The sequence below is a fragment of the Aplysia californica genome, unplaced genomic scaffold (genome assembly GCF_000002075.1).
Source record: "Aplysia californica isolate F4 #8 unplaced genomic scaffold, AplCal3.0 scaffold00493, whole genome shotgun sequence".
Lineage (NCBI taxonomy): Eukaryota > Metazoa > Mollusca > Gastropoda > Aplysiida > Aplysiidae > Aplysia > Aplysia californica.
The window spans coordinates 447515-465727 of NW_004797763.1; the positions used below are offsets into that span (position 1 = coordinate 447515).

Here is an 18213-nt window from a genome sequence, read left to right on the forward strand (position 1 = left end):
ACACACACACACAAAACACAAGCACACACACACACACTCACGCACACGCACACACACACACACACACACACACACGCACACACACATACACTCACAAACACACACGCACATCTACTTGCTTATCACACGCGCACGAATAATGTAATGACAACCGGAAATAAACCTTGCAGATTTGAAGTCACAATATTGGGTGAAACAAGTTTAAAACAGGCGCCCTGGGGTCACTTTTTATCCCCGGGGTTGTATTCTTCACATGTTAGAATACTTCTAGTACGAAGATCTCTGAAACTTTCAGTATTTCTCAAAATATCATTTTGACAGATAACTATGCAAAGTGTACGGATCGGATTCACGAGTAAATTTTCTCTTTGGAAAGTGGTGGCACAGAGTTCTCCACGTCGTATGAATATGATAGTAAAACACGGCGTACGGAGTCATTGGCGACCATCTTTTCCGAGAACAAAAGCAGATTCTCTGAAATAATAAAGAGTGACTTTCTGAAACGTGTCATACAGTTTTTCGATGTCTTTGGTTTTAAACGTTTTCATATCTCTATAAAGTACAGTGTTAAGCCAGAAAACACCGTATCTTACCGATGAACATTGAGTTAAACCAAATGTTTTGACCGAAATCATTCTGTCTGACCCCCGAAAACCCACTGTCTTTGATCAGAAAAGACTTTGTTTGACTGGCCAAATTGTTAACCGGAAACATTGCGTTTCATCCAGAGGCGAAGCGTCTATATAATCAAATAATCACTGCTTCCCTTCCTAATTTTGAAACATTGTCGCTGTCAAATTCACCCATAGACGTAAACCTCATAAATTAAATGTAAAAAGTCGTTCATAATCACCAATGAAAAATACACTATGCCTAACCTTCAAAACCGTTTCATTGCCACAGAAATAGCCTGTTCGCCCCTATAGGGCCACCCCATAAGCAGTCACAAGCTTTGATTAAGTAAGCTTAAAGTGAGGCTGGAAGAGTCAACCAATAGAGTTAAAGGGAACAGGTGCATAGCAGTCAGAACTGTTTCATTGTCGCATATACCATGTTCACCCCTTTTAGGCCACAGTTATAAGCACCCAGACGCGCTGATTAAGTAAGCGAACTATTACACTGGTCGAGTCTACCTCACAGATGTGAGGGGAACTAACTCCTAATAATCCTTTGACTCCTGCTACTACACTGCTAGTGCTTGTTGTTTTTTTTCCTCGACTTTTTAACGTCCTATAATCAGATCGTGACCTCGATTATGACACCGGCTCCTGGCCGCGAAAAGCTAGACAAAAAACAGCCGAATGTGAAATAAAAAATTAATAATTGGCATGCTCTACCAAAGTGTTTCGGCTGTCTGGTATAACATGCCATTGTAGTGCTGACATCTCTGCTTCTTTCCTTGGTGTTCGTGTGTTCAAATTTAAAGTTAAATTTAAGGTTAGTTAGAATAAATATTTAATGAAATACTTTCCCGATTATTTTAGCGGCTGAACAAGCATACAACATGAATTCAGGATTTGTTTTCATTCACAACTCAGAGTTGCCGCCTCCAGTGCCAGTAAGATTCTTGTGACTTGTGTGAGTGTGATATCTCCAGGCCCTATCTGGTTCCATTTCACTTTGATTACCCTGTCAAACAAGTCAGCCTTCGCCCCTGGTTTCATCAGAAAACATTGAGTTAAACTGGAAAACTTTTTTTTAAAGTTGTATTTTGCCGAATAACATTAAATTTGACCGCAATACAATATTTGCTAAAAAAAAATATTGTGTTTGCTCAGAAAGCACTGGGTTTGATTATTGGAAAACGTTATTTTTGAAAGACACTGTTTGACCGAAAATCATTTAATTTAACCAGAATACACTGTTTGATTAAAAAAATATACATGGCTTTTGATCAGAAAACACTGAACTTAATTGGAAAACATTAGTTTTGAAAAACACTGTGTTTGGCCAAAAAGCTTTATATTTGACCGGAATACATTTTTTAAAATCAGAAAACATTGTGTGAAAGAAAAGAAAATACATTTTATTTGACCGGAAAATGTTGAATTTGTGAAATGTTGAAAAAATGTTGAAATAAAAACAATATTATGACAATTGTTAAGCGGAAACATTGCGATTGATCAGAAAACATTGAGTTTAACTGGAAAACACTATTTTTGAAAAGAAAAATAACTGACCACTTGGATATATCTCTAGGCTCTGTCCTCCAGGTGTTCTCCATCATAAACTCATACACGACCTCGTTCTGGTTGATTCCCTCCGGGGTGATCCCGATGCCGATCATACTGGAGTTGGGGAAAGTGCGGCCTTTGAACGGTTGCTGGAAAAGAATGTAAGGGTTCTAACTCCACTTTTTTGCCACAACTGAGTAATACACTACATATTATTATTTACACAGAAGCCGTGTACACTATGTCAAAGACTCCTGGCAGTCTGGCCTGCATTTCCACTAGTTTGACACGACATACCAATCAAGTAAAATATGAACACATTTGTAGCTATGAGAGTGTGAATCTTTGAATCCAACTTTATCAAATCTGGGACACTAGGATATTCCATTTAAAGAAGAAGAAGAAGAAGAAGAAGAAGAAGAAGAAGAAGAAGAAGAAGAAGAAAAAGAAGAAGAAGAAGAAGAAGAGAAGGAGTTGGTCCTGACAGTGACTGGCAGGGAGGAAGCCTACACTCTAAAAAGTGCCTAAATAGTCAATAGGGGTGTGTAAAAGACTTATATTAAAAAGTGATTTTTTTTCTATTTCAATAAGATAAAAAGATACAGAAAGATGCAGAACAGTAGGAAGATAAAGACAAAGAAGAAAAGAAAGAAAAAACGAAAGATAGAAAGATAGAAAGAGAAAGACAGAGAGAGAAAGAAAGAAAGAATAGTCTATAGGGGTGTAAAACACATGCAATAAACAAGTTATTGCTTTTACTGCTTCAATAAGACAAAAAGAAACGGTAAGATGCAGAAAGGTAGAAAGATAACGACAAAGAAAGAAAGAAAGAAAGGAAGAAAGATAGAAAAAAAGAGATAAAGAAAGAAAGAAAAATAGAAAGAGAGAGATAAAGAAAGAAAAAATAGTCTAGTGGGGTGTAAAACACAAGCATTAAACAAGTTATTGTTTTTACTGCTTCACTAAGACAAAAAGAAACGGTAAGATGCAAAATGGTAGAAAGATTACAACAAAGAGGTCAAGAAAGAAAGAAAGAAAGAAAGAAAGAAAGAAAGAAAGAAAGAAAGAAAAAAAGAAAGAAAGAAAGACAGAAAGACAGAAAGACAGAAAGAAAGAATGTTCTATTGGGGTGTATAACACCTACATTTTTAAAAAAGTTATTTTTTTTTCTTTTTTGGTTAAATAAGACAAAGAGGAACGGGAAGATACAGAATGATAGAAAGATAACGACAAAGAAGGACAGAAAAAGATAACAATATAGAAGGAAAGTAATAAAGAAAGAAAGCAATCAGCAACCGTGTTGTAGACATCCACAGTCCCGTAGAGCTCCGAGGTGCCGCCAAAGTTGTGAATCATGCACCAGATGAAGGGCTGGCCGTAGAAAGAGTCAAAGTTTGGGTAGGCTGGGATAAGGTCCGTGGCTAGATCCAAGATGATCATTCGACCCTGTAGACAGAATTTTTATTTAATTCTTGTTAACTTTCTTTACCAACTAGTTTGATTCTTTTTTTTTCAACAAAAAGTGTGATGAGTCGCCAGAGTGTTTGGGGTTGTTTTTTGGTGTATGTGTCCTTTTGTCAGATTAGAGGTGCATCTGTATTTGAAAGGTTTGATGTTAGTTGAAAAGACCAGTATGAATGAAACGTTGGTTTAACCATATCCGTACGTCGTGCTTTATTATCGGATCCATGGGGACATATTTTGGTTGCTTTGCTTTTGATTGTTTTGTTGGTTTGTCTTTTTAATATAAATAGACTTCCTTAAACCATTTCAATAAGTTTTTAAAGACAACCACAAGACATCCACAACTCAGAAAGTTTTGCCATACATTGTTCAGTAGAATGAGCTACCTTTTGTTTATCCTGGTACTGATTACATCGCAGACCTTATTGAGGGAGGAAAGGGGGGGGGGGATACTGGCGTCTGTGATGTAGCGGTTATACGGAGTGCCCATTAGGGGATCGGATCTCTAATACAAACCGATCGCCAACCGACCGCCCGACTCGTCGCCTGAAAACAAACACATTTCTTTTTGAGGCAACGAGTCGGGCGATCGGTTTGCGCCACGATATCCGCTTTCCACATCAATCTGGCGAGCAACCCGAACCGAAACGAACCGATCGTGCTGACGGGCACTGGGTATTAGGCGCATTGCAGTTGCACACAGAAGACATGAGTTCTCTTTAGGTGTCGATACCTCAGTCTCTCTGTCGGGGCATCGTATCATCTCTATCACCCAAATCTGGAACTGACAGAGAAGGTCAAGATAGGCCGCTATCTAAGTAAGTATCTAAGTGATCTAAACTGTGTTGACGATTTTTAATTTATTTTATTGGAGGGAAAGGGGGGGGGGTGTGTGTGAAGCGTCTGCAACTTACCTGAGGAACAGAAGTGACCAGGGCTTTGGCCTGCTCAGGTCCCCAAAAACCTGACGAATCTAGGAATAACCAGCCCTGCATAACCCTGTGGATTGGTCAAAAGACTATAATGTGTGGCATTAGGGTGAAATCAGAGGCTCGTCAAAGTAATGAAATAGAGGACACCAACATTTTTTTCCGCATGTTGACATTATTTCTAATTTATTGATTTAAAAAAAAGGGGGTGAGGGTGGTTCAATACCTTTTATGTCCAGTTGAAACACATTTTAATAAATAAAACGTTGATCAGAGGGATAACAAATGCAAATTCAAAGGACTCCCAAGTCTTAAAATTCTTCAAACTCCCCCATCTCCTTCAATCGCAAATATCTCGATTTCTTTTCTTCACAAATGAGTATTTTTATCATTTGAAGAAAGACCAATGAACCAGTATTAAGATTGTACAAATCACTCCATATAATACTGACTGTCTGAAGAGCGCCTGATTCCACCGAGTTGTGATACTTAATTATTAACTCTAAGTATACAGCACGCCAATTTAGCTGGAGTAGACATCGCTCTGTTGTTTCTTATCATAACAATATTCCCCAAAACAGAGTATCCATCTCATCTATAATCAAATTATATATGTAATTTATACCTTGAATTTTTCCTTTCTGCTTAGTTCAGTATATATTTTTCTGGATAAAGGTTAACTCTTCGAGCCCCGATTTGCTACTGGGCGCACAGATTTCATAAACCCCAAGATCTACATTTGATCCAGTGCTACACGTCCAGCCTATTTTCACCCACATTGTAATTTTCTGTCCAGTTCCGAATGGATTGAGTGCTCACAACAAATCTATCCATATTTGACTGAGTTATAACCGTTTGAAGGAATTCCTTGCGTTCTGAAAGATTTAAACCAGGAACGGAGTTTTAGGGAAATTTGTGACGCATCATGGGATACATCTTACTATTTCCACCCACATCAGCTAGACACTCACCAGACGGCCTTCTCGTCTCCAGCTAGCATACCCTGGAACACAGCACGTCCTGCCCTCGACAAGTATTCTGAAGAGCTGAAACATTTTTGAGTACGTTCTGAGTCATAGAGGTACATTTGGTCAAAGCAATGGTGGTGGTGTAGAGTGATAGCGTAACTGGAGACGTAAGGTGAGATACATGCTGCTCGTATACTTCTGGTGAAACTGAGAGATGCTCAAATGTTCGCACTAGGTCAGACAATGAAGGACTAGATATATCAAGATCAAATTTGATGTGCCGAGATCAGATTATATATGTCAAGGTCAGATTAGGTGTGCCAAGGTTAGAATATTAAATATGTATTAAGAGCAATGATGACTACAAATAGTACATCAAGTCTCAAGGTCAAACTATCTTTTTGTCAAGGTCAGACTAAATTTTACGATGATCAGGCAACAGGTGCCAAAGTCTTACTAGAAGTGTTAACGTCACACTACGTTTGTCAAGGTCATATTACATGTGTCAAGGTCAGACTACATATGTCAAGGTCAGACTAAATGCTACAAGGTTAGTTACTTTCTCCGATTTTAATGTCACGTCTTTCCTTTTTGTGTGTTTGCTTGTTTCATTCTTTTCAGTTAAATAAACAGTCGTACATGCTGGGCTGGTTAAGCTCTCCGGCTTAAAAGGCAGAAGATGTGAGTTTATAACTCTTAGGGGAAATTCGTGTGTTCGAGTATGTGTGTCTTTCCGTTTGTTATACCTTATTTTGCTTACACTGACTTGACCCTGAAGGCAGCCAGTCTCTTAAATTATCAAAATTTAGATAAGGGACGGAGTAGTAAAACTGAATGTTTGCCATAAGTCAAAATCTCAGAAAAAAAGACAAGCTCAAAGGGTGTGGAAGGCAAACATGGTGACAAATGAAAATGAAAGGAAGACGAGGAACAGCAAAACGAGTCTTTCAACTACGAAGATAAATTAGTCCGAGGAGCAAATCTTACTTTGAAGCTGGTGTCATCTCATTGAATGTGTCTGCGTTGTAGAGGTGAGCTGTACCGAACTCATTGATTGTCTGAAACGCAAACAGACCAAGAAATGGGAGTGAACTATCCCTCAAACAGAACAGAAATAGGGCAGAAAATTAGATCTACCCTGTCAAGTAAATTACACCCACGATTCCAGACTATTCACCCTTCTGAGGTTAAGCAGCAACAACAAGGACGACAAAGTCTAAGCTGAATCTATCGCTGTGCAAGACATAACTTGAATCCTGCAGAGTTCATGTTTTGGTATCGAATAAAAAAGAATTATTTTTTTTCAAAAACTATAGAAATACACAAGTATCAAAACCTTTCTCAATCTCGGCGAACCAAACTTTTGCAAACCAGTTGGGATCCAACTTTCTAAGTTCAGCAAAAAGTAGCTAGATTTTCTTTTTTCGAATTTGCTCTGATCGTTGCTATCTTTTTCCTATGAGTATAATAAACGATTTCAGTCATGTTATGAGCTATAGGTCTAGCATATAATTGAAGTCCACTATACCTCCTTAATGAAGAGACCTCCGATTTTCTTGAACAAAGGATCCTCAAAGTCCAACAAGTATGTCCTGGAAAACAAAGAATAATGAATCTCCAAGACTAAACGAACAAGAAAAAAAGTAAATAATACTATGTGGAATGTTAGGGTCACTTCTAGGGCTAGGACCAAATGGAAAAAGAAAAAGAGGTAGATCAATTGACAGCTATAAGAATATAATCCGAGATGAGACAATCACTAAAGACGTAGATGTGTCAAAGCAAAAGCAAGCGACGAGGGACAGATAAGTGCTCATATGACCTTATGCAGTTGCGAGCGCCGTAAAAGCCCCTACTAAAATTAAAGACTTTGATATGCGTGTCGTCGACTGCTCTCTTCCTTGTGTACCTGAAGGTACAGGGAGAGAGTAAGAGTCATTTGGTATACGTTGAAGAAGTCCTACTTCAGGAGCTTTCAGTTAGCGAAGGTTCATGACCGGAAGGACATCAACATTTCTGTATAACTGGCGGATCCATTTTTCCAACAAAATGTGTAGATAAAGTGTGACACCTTGATTTGGCGCTCCGAGGAGTACGCAGTTAAAGCAGCAATAGAAGGGGTAAGGATAGGGTTAATGAGCACAGCACTCAAGCGAGTATTTTGCAGCAGGACTGACGCGGAATGCCTCCTAATTGATCTAAACTATGTTGGTTTTTCGTCTTTGTTTTTATAATTTTATATATTTGTTTGTTTGTTTTCACATATCATTTATATGTTTATTTCCTATTGTATGTTCAATTGCTGTTATCTATTTATTTTTTCATTTATTTATTTTAATTTCATTGATTCACTGATTGATTCACTGATTGATTCACTGACTGATTGATTGATTGATTGATTGATTGATTGGTTGATTGATTTACTTATTTATCATTTCGCAAGGGAGGAGGGTGAGTAAAAAATCACGATCAATTCTATCGGTCATTGCAGGCCGACAAAGACAAAGGAGACTTTTATGCAGTTGGGAGCGCCGTAAAATCTCTACTAAAACAAACAGGAGACTTTTATGCAGATACAACAGTACGGGCAGACAGGGTGTTTGAGACCGGAAGCTGTGGTGTAGCACTTAGGTACTTAGTTGTCGAACGAAGGAGACCCGAGTTTGATTCTTAAATCGAGAGGAAAGTTGTATCCAGTATTTCAGTCTTTCTCCTGGGATTTTATGTTCCTTTCTGCTCGGGTTAGTCCAGACAGGAACGATGCGAAGTTGGCTCCAAAATCATCTAAATTGTGTAGATGGGAGCAAAGCAAAACTACCCTATACTAAAAAAGAAGAAAAAAGTGTGTTTTGATGAAGTATTTTGGGAGACTCACCCTGAGTATGTGGAGTTGAACCCCGCCCACAAACCGAGGCGAGTGACGTTTGCATGGGGGTACAGTCTGAAATGAGAGACCAATATATAATTGTACTGTCAAAATTGTCCGATACGGCCTTTTTAGTCTAAAGAAAAAGGTGGTTGTCTTAGACAGGTGGATATCTTGGACAGTGTCATCATTGTAATTATGAAAATAAAAACGCAAGGTGGAAGTAGGAAGTGGTCCTTTCTACAGGTGGTTGTCTTGGACAGGTGTTCGTTAAAGCAGGTTCCAATGTCGTTGTTTCGGTAATTTGCTTTATGTTACACTCCTGTTGGTTCTCAAAAGGAATTTAAAGGAACAACAACAACAACAACTGGATACTGATATTTTCGCCTCTATGAAGCTTTGCTTCATGAAGGTGACCAAAGCTAAAAGCATTATGTACTCAAATGAGGCGTAATAGTAGCTGTCAAATTATGGAAAATCCAATCCTGCTGAAAGAGCAGTCTTCTTGTAGTTGCCAGGCTTTTGCATTTGCTGCTTGTGTCTGCTCTGGTTTGTTTTAGTTCTGTTCGTAAAATGTGCGAAGGTGTATAAGTTAAAAGGCCTTTGCAACACTGTAAATCTATTTAAGGGGCAAGACCTCCAAATGCAACGTCTGTCTCCGATAGGAAAGAGCCAAATGGAAAAACTCGTGTCAAGTATCTTTGTCAAGGACGCAACGTCGAACCAAAATGAGCCTTGACCCCCCCCCCCCCTTAACCCTTTTACCCTTTTGCGAACCCGCAATCAGACGTATAACTCCACAGTTCTGCTTGGATTGTATAAAACATAGATAAAGACTTGTAATGTGGTAATACTATCACTAATAGGATACTTTATGTGATGAAAAGACATGGTTATCTATGCTCGAGCGAGACCTTTATCGATAAACAAGTCTTAACTTTAGATGAATTGTCATATTAACATCACAGCACTCGTTGCATAGTATCTACCATATTGTCTGTTATCAGCGATATAAGGCTCAGTACACAAGGCACAGCCAGAGAGCAAGGGTTTGGGGTGGGGGGGGGGGGGGGGTGGCTCAGAGTTTTAGATGATTTTTTAAAAGGGGGGTGGATTTCTACTACTTTACGGTACTTACCGATTTTAACTCGTTCACTGACGAGCCTGAGAATTGACCAAAAGTCTAGAGCATAAGATAACCACCTGCGAGATTAAATGTCTAAGGAGAGCCGTCAACAACACTAGACGGGGCATGATCAGAAACAACAGGATCAAAGAAATGATGGAAACAACACATTACACACCCAGAGGCAAACAATCAGGTCGTTTGGACATCTGACAGCTTGCCAGTAAAATATGTTACAAACAATATTATGGTACAAGGCAAGAGGGCGACCAAGGAAGACCTGGATCGAAGGTGTGAAGGATACCCTGAAAACATACAACATTCCACCCAGCCAGGCCATCCAACATGCTACAGACAAAAAGCAACTAAAAACTCTGCAATATGAAAGATGTCATAGTTTAATTAAGTCAACATAACCCTTTTCCTACCAAATAATTTAATGAGTAGTTTTCAGTGCCAAAAGAACTTTCAAATCAAAGTTCGCATGCTGGGGCATACTAGTGAAAAGTGGCAATGAATATTATTTATAAGAATTATCTGTAAAAGTTGCCCAACGCTCAGAAAAAATGCCGGTTTATTAGATTGTTTTCTTTTTACGAGCGCCTGATTTCACCACGATGCGTCACATTCACATCATTTCGGGGGTGTTTTTTTTTTTTAAATCTCTGCCTACCATGGCCGTGCGGGCTGATCGGATGGTGGGGGTGGGGGGGGGGGGGGCATCAACGTCCCAGCAGAAAATGGAGATATTCGATGAGAGGTGGTACGACGCTTCGCTGTCGCACGCAGGACACCCAAGTTTGATTCCCAAATGGCGCAAATATTTGTCGAGTATCTCAGTCTTTTTTCCAGGATGTTGTATCCCTCTCAGTCTCAGTTGAGCCCGACATGCAAGGTTGGACGACAGCCTCCTAAATGACCCAAATTGTGTCGATGAGGGAGTAAAACACCAAAATTTAACCCCTATACTGCCAGGCCTGACATTGTCTTAAGCTGTTTGGTTGCGTTGAAGAGCAGTTCTGCTAGAAAAAGGGTTAAAAACTTTTTAAAAAAATTGGTTTACCGAGTAATGGCGGCTGGAACATGTCCGGCGAACCCGCCCAACACAGGGGTCATGCCGAGGTCAAACATGCGCCTCATGATCTGGTGCTGAAGGATCAGCTGACTAGTGATCCACGCTTGAGGTAACGGGCCACCCCAGCCACGCATGTTTCCCATTCGAGCCCTGGGAAAAGGTGTGTGAGTGTGTATGTGTGTGTGTGTGTGTGTGTTTGTGTGTGTGTGTGTGCGCGTGCGTGTGTTTGTGTGTGTGTGTGTGTGTGTGGAGGGGGGTGTGTAAGGGTGGGGTGGGGGGTGGGAGGATAATTTCAATACCAGTTTTTTCAATAGAGACATGTGTGCTTTATTTATCTTTAATATCTAATCACACCATCATTAGATCAATTCCTTTCGTTGAACTAGCAGGAAACTATTGCTTGATAACAGCATTGAAATATAAATATTAATTCTGTTAATAATCCCCCTCACCTAAAGAAAAATCATTTGAAACGTTAACCAAAAATAAATAAATTAAGTAATAAATGAAAAGAGCTTGCATTTAATATCCCACCTACTCCAACATTTAAAAAAATAATATCAGAATGATTTGATTTTGGAGAGCATTGAAAGAGGCATCTAAAATTAGGAACTTATCTAATGAGCTAAAGAGACATAGAGGATGGGTGGGTGGTGGGGGGGGGGGGCAAAATGAAAACCTACCATGCTAAGAACGCCGGTCCTCCAAAATGTTCATCGAGGTCCGTTTGGTTGAATCCCAGCTGGAAGTACACCTGGAAGTATAATAGAACAGAAAACGGATATATCTAGAGACTTGGAGGTGCCATCTCTGGTACAGAGGCTGACGTACACAGACCAGCCTTTGTTCACGGTCACTGCCTGCCGTCATACACTCTGTCATACCTAGGCCAGTCCATGCCTTGATGTTATCAGTCCCCATTGTTAATTTGTTCCTCCTTAGACCTTTTGTACTAGATCTTGCCTTCGAGTATTTTCCCCTTATTTGTGTGGTGGCGTTTCATTTGACCAAAGTATTGTATGTTTCTACTTTTCATTTCATTAATAAAATTTGTCTTGTGTGGAGGATCTGGCGAACCTCATTCTGTGACCTTTTTGCTTTTCCAGTTAATTCTGGCCGTTCTATGGTATCACGTATCTCAAACACAGATGTTTTCTTCTTTCTATGGTTAAGTCTAGGTCTCGGTGCCATGTAGGAAAATTGGAAAGATAATGAAAAACATGAAGATCACTTGGAAGTATCAATAGTATAGAAAATTGTGTCAACGGCTGGATGAAAAAAAATCTTTAAAGAAAATTTAATAACACTAAGACGAAAGACAGAGGAGATAAAGTTGAGGCTTTCTAAAGTAAATGTTTTATCCAGCCGTCTCGGAAACTCAGTTTGGTATAAACTCGGGGGTTCAAATATCTGTCAACTCGTACCATTTCTTGTCTTTCCAAAATAGTCTGCCCCCCCCCCCCCTCCCTCTTCAGCTAGGTATTCTACGAGGAAGTTAAAAACTCCCCAAGTCAACATAGTAAATCCTGTCGCTGTTAAAGCTGCTTTAAAATCTTACAGACTAGTCCAAGACAGTGTCTGCCCATGGACTACAGGGGTTAACGAGTTTTTTCATCATGTCTCAAAAATCTTTAAAGAAAATTTAATAACACTAAGACGAAAGACAGAGGAGATAAAGTTGAGGCTTTCTAAAGTAAATGTTTTATCCAGCCGTTGACGCAATTTAGATATTAGGAGGCGGGCTTCAATCCTGGTCAAGGGGGACACAACGAATCAGCACAAAGACCGAATAACTCGATAAGAATATAAGAATTCTTAGATCTTAAGTCGAAACTGTTGGTACATTTTTTTTAAAGTCAAGCTTTATTGGCATGATTTCTATTTTTCCTTTCTTTTTTGAAAATATGTGAACTAAGTTCGGTGCCGAGAAAACCAAGCTAATGACCAATAACACCAATGGCATCAATGCGAACATCAAAGTCAGGGGCGAGAAACTTGAGACCGTCAACAGCTTCAAATACTTCGGATCTATCGTCTCAGATGAAGGCTCAAGACCAGAAATTCTCTCGAGAATCGCGCAAACAACAGCTGCGCTGTCAAAACTGAAGCCTATTTGGAGGGACAGAAACATCACGCACAGCTAAAAACATTAGACTGATGCGCTCACTGGTCATCTCAATATTTTTATACGCCTGCGTGTCGTGGACACTAACAGCAGAATTAGAGAAAAAGATTCAGACCACATAGATGAGATGTTACCGCAGACTCCTTGACATCTCGTACAAAGACCACGTTTCAAATGCTGAAGTACGAAAGAGAATCACCAACGTAGTGGGGCAATATGAAGATCTACTGACCACAGTGAAGAGACGAAAACTAAAATGGTATGGGCATGTCACAAGATCCACAGGACTTGCCAAAACAATCCTGCAAGAAACCGTACAAGGAAAGAGAAAGAGAGGAAGGCAGAGAAGGAGATGGGAGGACAACATTACAGAGGGGACAGGAAAGACGATGGGTGACAATAGACAAAAATAGATAGCGAGAGCTGGTTTTCCAATGCAGTGGTGCCCCAACGGTTGCCCCAACAACGGGATAGAAGAAGAAGAAGAAGAAGAAGAAGAAGAAGAAGAAGAAGAAGAAGAAGAAGAACTAAGCTAAATTCAAGTACATTATAGTAAAGCATACTGACCCTTTGGAAGATAGCCTCCTGTCCAGCAAAGGCGAGTGGCATGTTGATCCCGTGCAGAGCCATCCAGTCGATCTCCTGCTCCCACCTGTCCCACTGCCAGAAGGCAAAGCTGTAGCTCTCAGTGCATACGTTCTTGTAGTAGCGGAACCTAGGGAGGTGGTAGAATTAGTAGTCTATACTATGCTCACAAAGGTATGCCACTGCTGTCTCAGCCTTGAAGTACACTCACTCCTCTCTTACCCTCCACCATCCCCTACTCCCCCCCCCCCCAAGCCCCCCAAAAGTGACAAAAACAAAACAGAACAAAAGAACAAAACAAACAAGCAAAGAAATAAAAACAGACAAATGAACCCCCATCCCACCACACCCACCCCCACCAAAAAAAAGAAAAACTAATTTTAAAATAAAATAAATAAGTAAATAAATAAATAACTAATAAAGAAAAACAACACAAAAAAACCTCACGCCCACAACAAATCATAACAAAACAAAACAATGCCACTCCAGAACAATACAGCCCAACAGAAATGACAAAATAAGTTAGAAGGGGTAAAACCAATGCTTGTGGTGTAAAAGTTAGGCTATTTGCTGTTCCACGCAGGAGGCACTTGCTCAGTTGTAGAGTTGGGAATTTTATGCTATATCGGATGCCTCAAAAAGTAGGTAAAACAAAGCTTTCTCACTTCACCAAGCGAAATATTTTGTCAGTTTGTTAGCCTGTCCCCGTGGTTTTATGCACCCCGCATAATTTAGCAAAATTTGATAATTTTTTGCATAATTTCTGAATATTTTTCTTTATCTGTCTTTGTTGAAATTAACAGAATCGCATAATTTAACATTTTTGGGCTCACTGTGCATAATTTCAGAATAGTTTCCTTACATAAAACGACGGGGACAGGTTAGCATTTAGGCGCTTCATCGGCTGCTTGCACTTTGTGCCTTCCCGAGAAGCCGAGAATTTTCTGACTGTTTCAGAGTCTGCTGAGTGTAAACTCACCTGTCATTGCTTGTAATGACCACTGGCTTTTCGATGACCGGGAGAGTTGGTGGTAGCTCCGTCTGTTGTCCAGCCCATGTCCTCTGAGCGTTGCACCAGTATTTGATGTAATAGTATAAGCCCATTGACACCGCTACGCCAGTCGTACCCTCGATCAGGATTTTTCCATCCTTGGTAGAACTTAGCTGTGCACAACAGAAATATTGCAATACTAATAGCTTAAGCATTCCTTTTCATTCTTTTTAATGTATGTGTTACTAGCTGGGTCCTCTTTCGATGAAAGGAATGATCGGTGCGTTAACATCAACTGAAAGTCATTAGCCTACTATATTTACACTCTACTGGAATGAAGCAATAAATCTTGAGAGATGCAAAAAATTAGAATGTCTAGATCTATACTCTCAAAGCAAATGTGCCTCGCAAAATATCACTTCTGCTCCGGATTTTCTAAAATTATAGAGACAAAAGCGTCGGAATACAAAAGCGATCGGCGAAATAAAGAAATTTTGCTTTTTGCAGCAAAATTGTCTCAAAACTGAAAAAAAACGAAGGGCGTCATGATCTGGAGAGTATTTCAAAGAATCTTTTGGCGAAAACCGCATGTCGATCGAAGCAGATATTACAAAGCCTTTTGAATAGCAAAATTCGGCCTCCAAAAATAGATAATAGATCTAGATGTGGCTCCATAGAGACAAGTTAGATGATTTAAGAGGTGGGCTTTATTCATTTCTCAGCTTGGATACTCTTAGAAATCTAGACTATCATGATCTGTCCACAAATAAGTAAAAAAATATCTTCAGTAGAGCATAGTATGACCTTGTACGATATAGACAGTATGTTCATCAAGTACCCTGAACGTGTCTCTCTCCTTGGGTCCCAGGTCTGGGTTCACGTCCACATCGAAGTCCGCGGCTCTGTCCTTGACCAGCCTGGAGATGACCCCTCTGGCCGCCTCTCTCTGGACATCTGGGGACGTCTTGGTCTTCAGGTGGCTCAGTTCAGGGAAATCTGGACACAACAGTGGACATAGTGGAGTTGGGGTTTGGAGAGGGGGTGATGGCTTTCAAACACATACGATTTGCAGGTCATGTTGGGGGGGGGGAGAAAGAAAGAATGAAAGAGGGACAGAGAGAGAGAGAAAGAGGGGAGAGAGAGAGAGAGAGAGAGAGAGAGAGAGAGAGAGAGAGAGAGAGAGAGAGAGGGGGAGAGAGAGAGGGAGAGAGAGAGGGAGAGAGAGAGGGAGAGAGAGAGGGAGAGAGAGAGGGAGAGAGAGAGAGAGACAATCTGACAGACAGACAGACAGACAGACAGACAGACAGACAGACAGACAGACAGACAGACAGAAAGACAGAGAGAGAGAGAGAGAGAGAGAGAGAGAGAGAGAGAAAGAGAGAGAGAGGGAGGAAGGGAGAGAACGTTTACAAAGCGGGAGGGGGTGTCAACATGTAATGAATGAGTTTAATACCATATCTTATTGTGTGTGTGCTCGAGAGCACCTGACTTTTGTAGCATTTGCTGCCAAGGTAAACGACCAATTTCTCCCTGAGAGATGAAAGAAAAAGAATTGTCATTTCCATTGTTGGTGTGATACGGGGAAAGCGAGAGACGGAGAGTTTGACAGAGGGTTTGCAACTCCATGCAAGTGTACATTCTCTGATAACGTACTTGTTATAATAATCAATGGGACATTATAGTTTAAATAAATTTTAAAAATCAAAAACAAAACAAACCATGAAAAAAGAACACAATTTTTGTTGATTATGCCAAACAACGTACCACGTACGGCCGCCGTAAGTTTCACAGTGCTTAGCACAGCCAAAAATACCAGAGGTAAGAGCATTGCTCTACTCGCCATTTCGGATTTTCAGTTCTGAAAAACCCCCACCAAAAAATAGTTTTAAAAACTGTCTGGGCAATTTTTAAAAAGTAACAAAGTTATTAAAGAACCATTATGTAAGTATGAATAAAAAATATGTGAGGTGTGCTGACAAAATGAGTTACTTCTCGGATTTCAGCCTTATGGAAATTGATACATCAACTTGGTAGGTGAAGTTTGTACAATTTGTGAGCATGGAATAGTAACAGACGCAGTCAACTTGAACAAAATGGCATCAATCGAAAATTTATAAATCTGACCCCACTGTCGATTTTCAGCCGATATCTCCATTCTTGGATCTTTAGAAGTAACTCATTTTGTCAGCACATCTCACATATTATACAATAACACAGCTGTATTTTATTATAACATTGATCTAAATGATTATCCCATGATCAGTAGGGGAAAAAACGATATCAGTGGATTGTAATACCACGACCTCCGTCTATTGTATGATATGGCTGGGGGTCTACCGTCTCTTTCAATAATAACGATAATAATAATAATAATAATAATAATAATAATAATAATAATAATAATAATAATAATAATAATAATAATAATAATAATAATAATAATAATAATAATAATATCAATAATAATGATCGTAACAACTATAATAATGACAATAACAAATATAATTTGTATAGCCCTTATCTCGGCTCAATAGCAAACTCTAAGTGCTTTACAATCAATGATATTCTAATTATTCAAGGAGAATCTAGAACATTCCATAACATTCTTGGTTTGTGGTTGGCTACATTAAGAGACTACTTATAATAATGAATAATAAATAGCATTTGTATAGCGCATATCCCCGCTCAACAGCAGGCGCTATGCGCTTTACATTATATTATTAACCCAGCAGACCATAGAACACTGCGAAACATTCTCAGCTTCCCGGGAAGCATACAGTGCAAGCAGCCGATTAAGCGCTCAAACACTAACAAACTGACAAGATCTTTCGCTGTCATAGCCGGGTACCTAGAGCCTACACACTTCGCTATCTCTGTGGGCCTAGCGGGTACCCATTCCCACCTTAAGTGCCTTTCCCAAGGACACAACGTCGGGTACCTGACGGGATTTGAACCTACGACCGTACGGTTGCGAGTCCGAGAGCCTAGCCACTAGGCCACCGACGCCACTTAACTGCGTTTTAAATCAACTTTTAAAATTTGCCCCCCAAAAGTTATGTATACATCTCCCTGCTCCCAGCCAAAGACCTAGGTAGACACTATACATATCAAATAAGCTTTCTCTTTCAGAACAGTAAGTGTATTTGTGCTATTTTTTCATCACTAGTAGGTAAGCATTGCTGAAACAATGACAATGCGACGCAAATATACAAAAACACAATGCAAATAGAAATGTTTAGAAAAGAGATAAAAGTAAAAAATACAACAGCATGTAAATAGAACAGTTAAGAACAGAGATAAACAGGAACACACTGAAAATAGAACAATTAAGATTAAAGATAAATATAAACATGCTGTAAATGATATATTAAAGAACACAGATATACTAAACCACATTGCAAGTTCAGTATATAAAAAAATGCTGCAAAGAGAAAAGTGATGAAAGAAGATAAATTAAAATACGATCTGTAAATAAAACAGTTTAGAAAAAAGATAAACCAAACCGCAGTGTAAATATAATTATTAAAACGAAGATAAACTAAAGCAGGCTGTAGAATTATAATATACAATGAATATCCATGAATAATCAACACATTTCTCCAACCTCCGTGAACGTAGTCAAGTCACACAAACAGGTTCTCCAAATGTAGTAAAGACTCCTCTTTGTGTTTCCTCTGTCTCCTCTCTCTTATACTGGAAAAAAGACACTCACTATCAGGCATACAGTATACTCAATACTGCAGAGTACTCTGTAATCTTCGACAACATTGGGTATTGTAAACTTCAAGATCTTAAGTCCACTTTGTTATCTGAGCCGTTCTTTGATCAGTTACATGTATGAAGGACCCACTTTGCAACACAATAAATGAGTGCATGTTTTGGTAAAAGTATAAACTCCTCCTCCCCCCCC

The 18213-nt window shown here is 39.5% G+C and overlaps 1 protein-coding gene across 1 annotated transcript; it reads right to left on the bottom strand.

Annotated features, from left to right (window-relative positions):
* Nucleotides 1-2180: 2180 nt before the first annotated feature.
* On the bottom strand, nt 2181-18015 carry LOC101860917 (alpha-N-acetylglucosaminidase; the record flags this gene model as incomplete). Its single annotated transcript, XM_013086703.2, is given in 14 exon segments — nt 2181-2323; nt 3471-3620; nt 4553-4637; nt 5539-5613; nt 6523-6593; nt 7064-7127; nt 8411-8476; nt 10591-10752; nt 11286-11356; nt 13295-13442; nt 14292-14476; nt 15142-15299; nt 16068-16161; nt 17908-18015. Coding segments are annotated over 13 exon segments (1457 nt in total), but the record flags the coding sequence as incomplete, so codon positions are not given.
* Nucleotides 18016-18213: the final 198 nt, after the last annotated feature.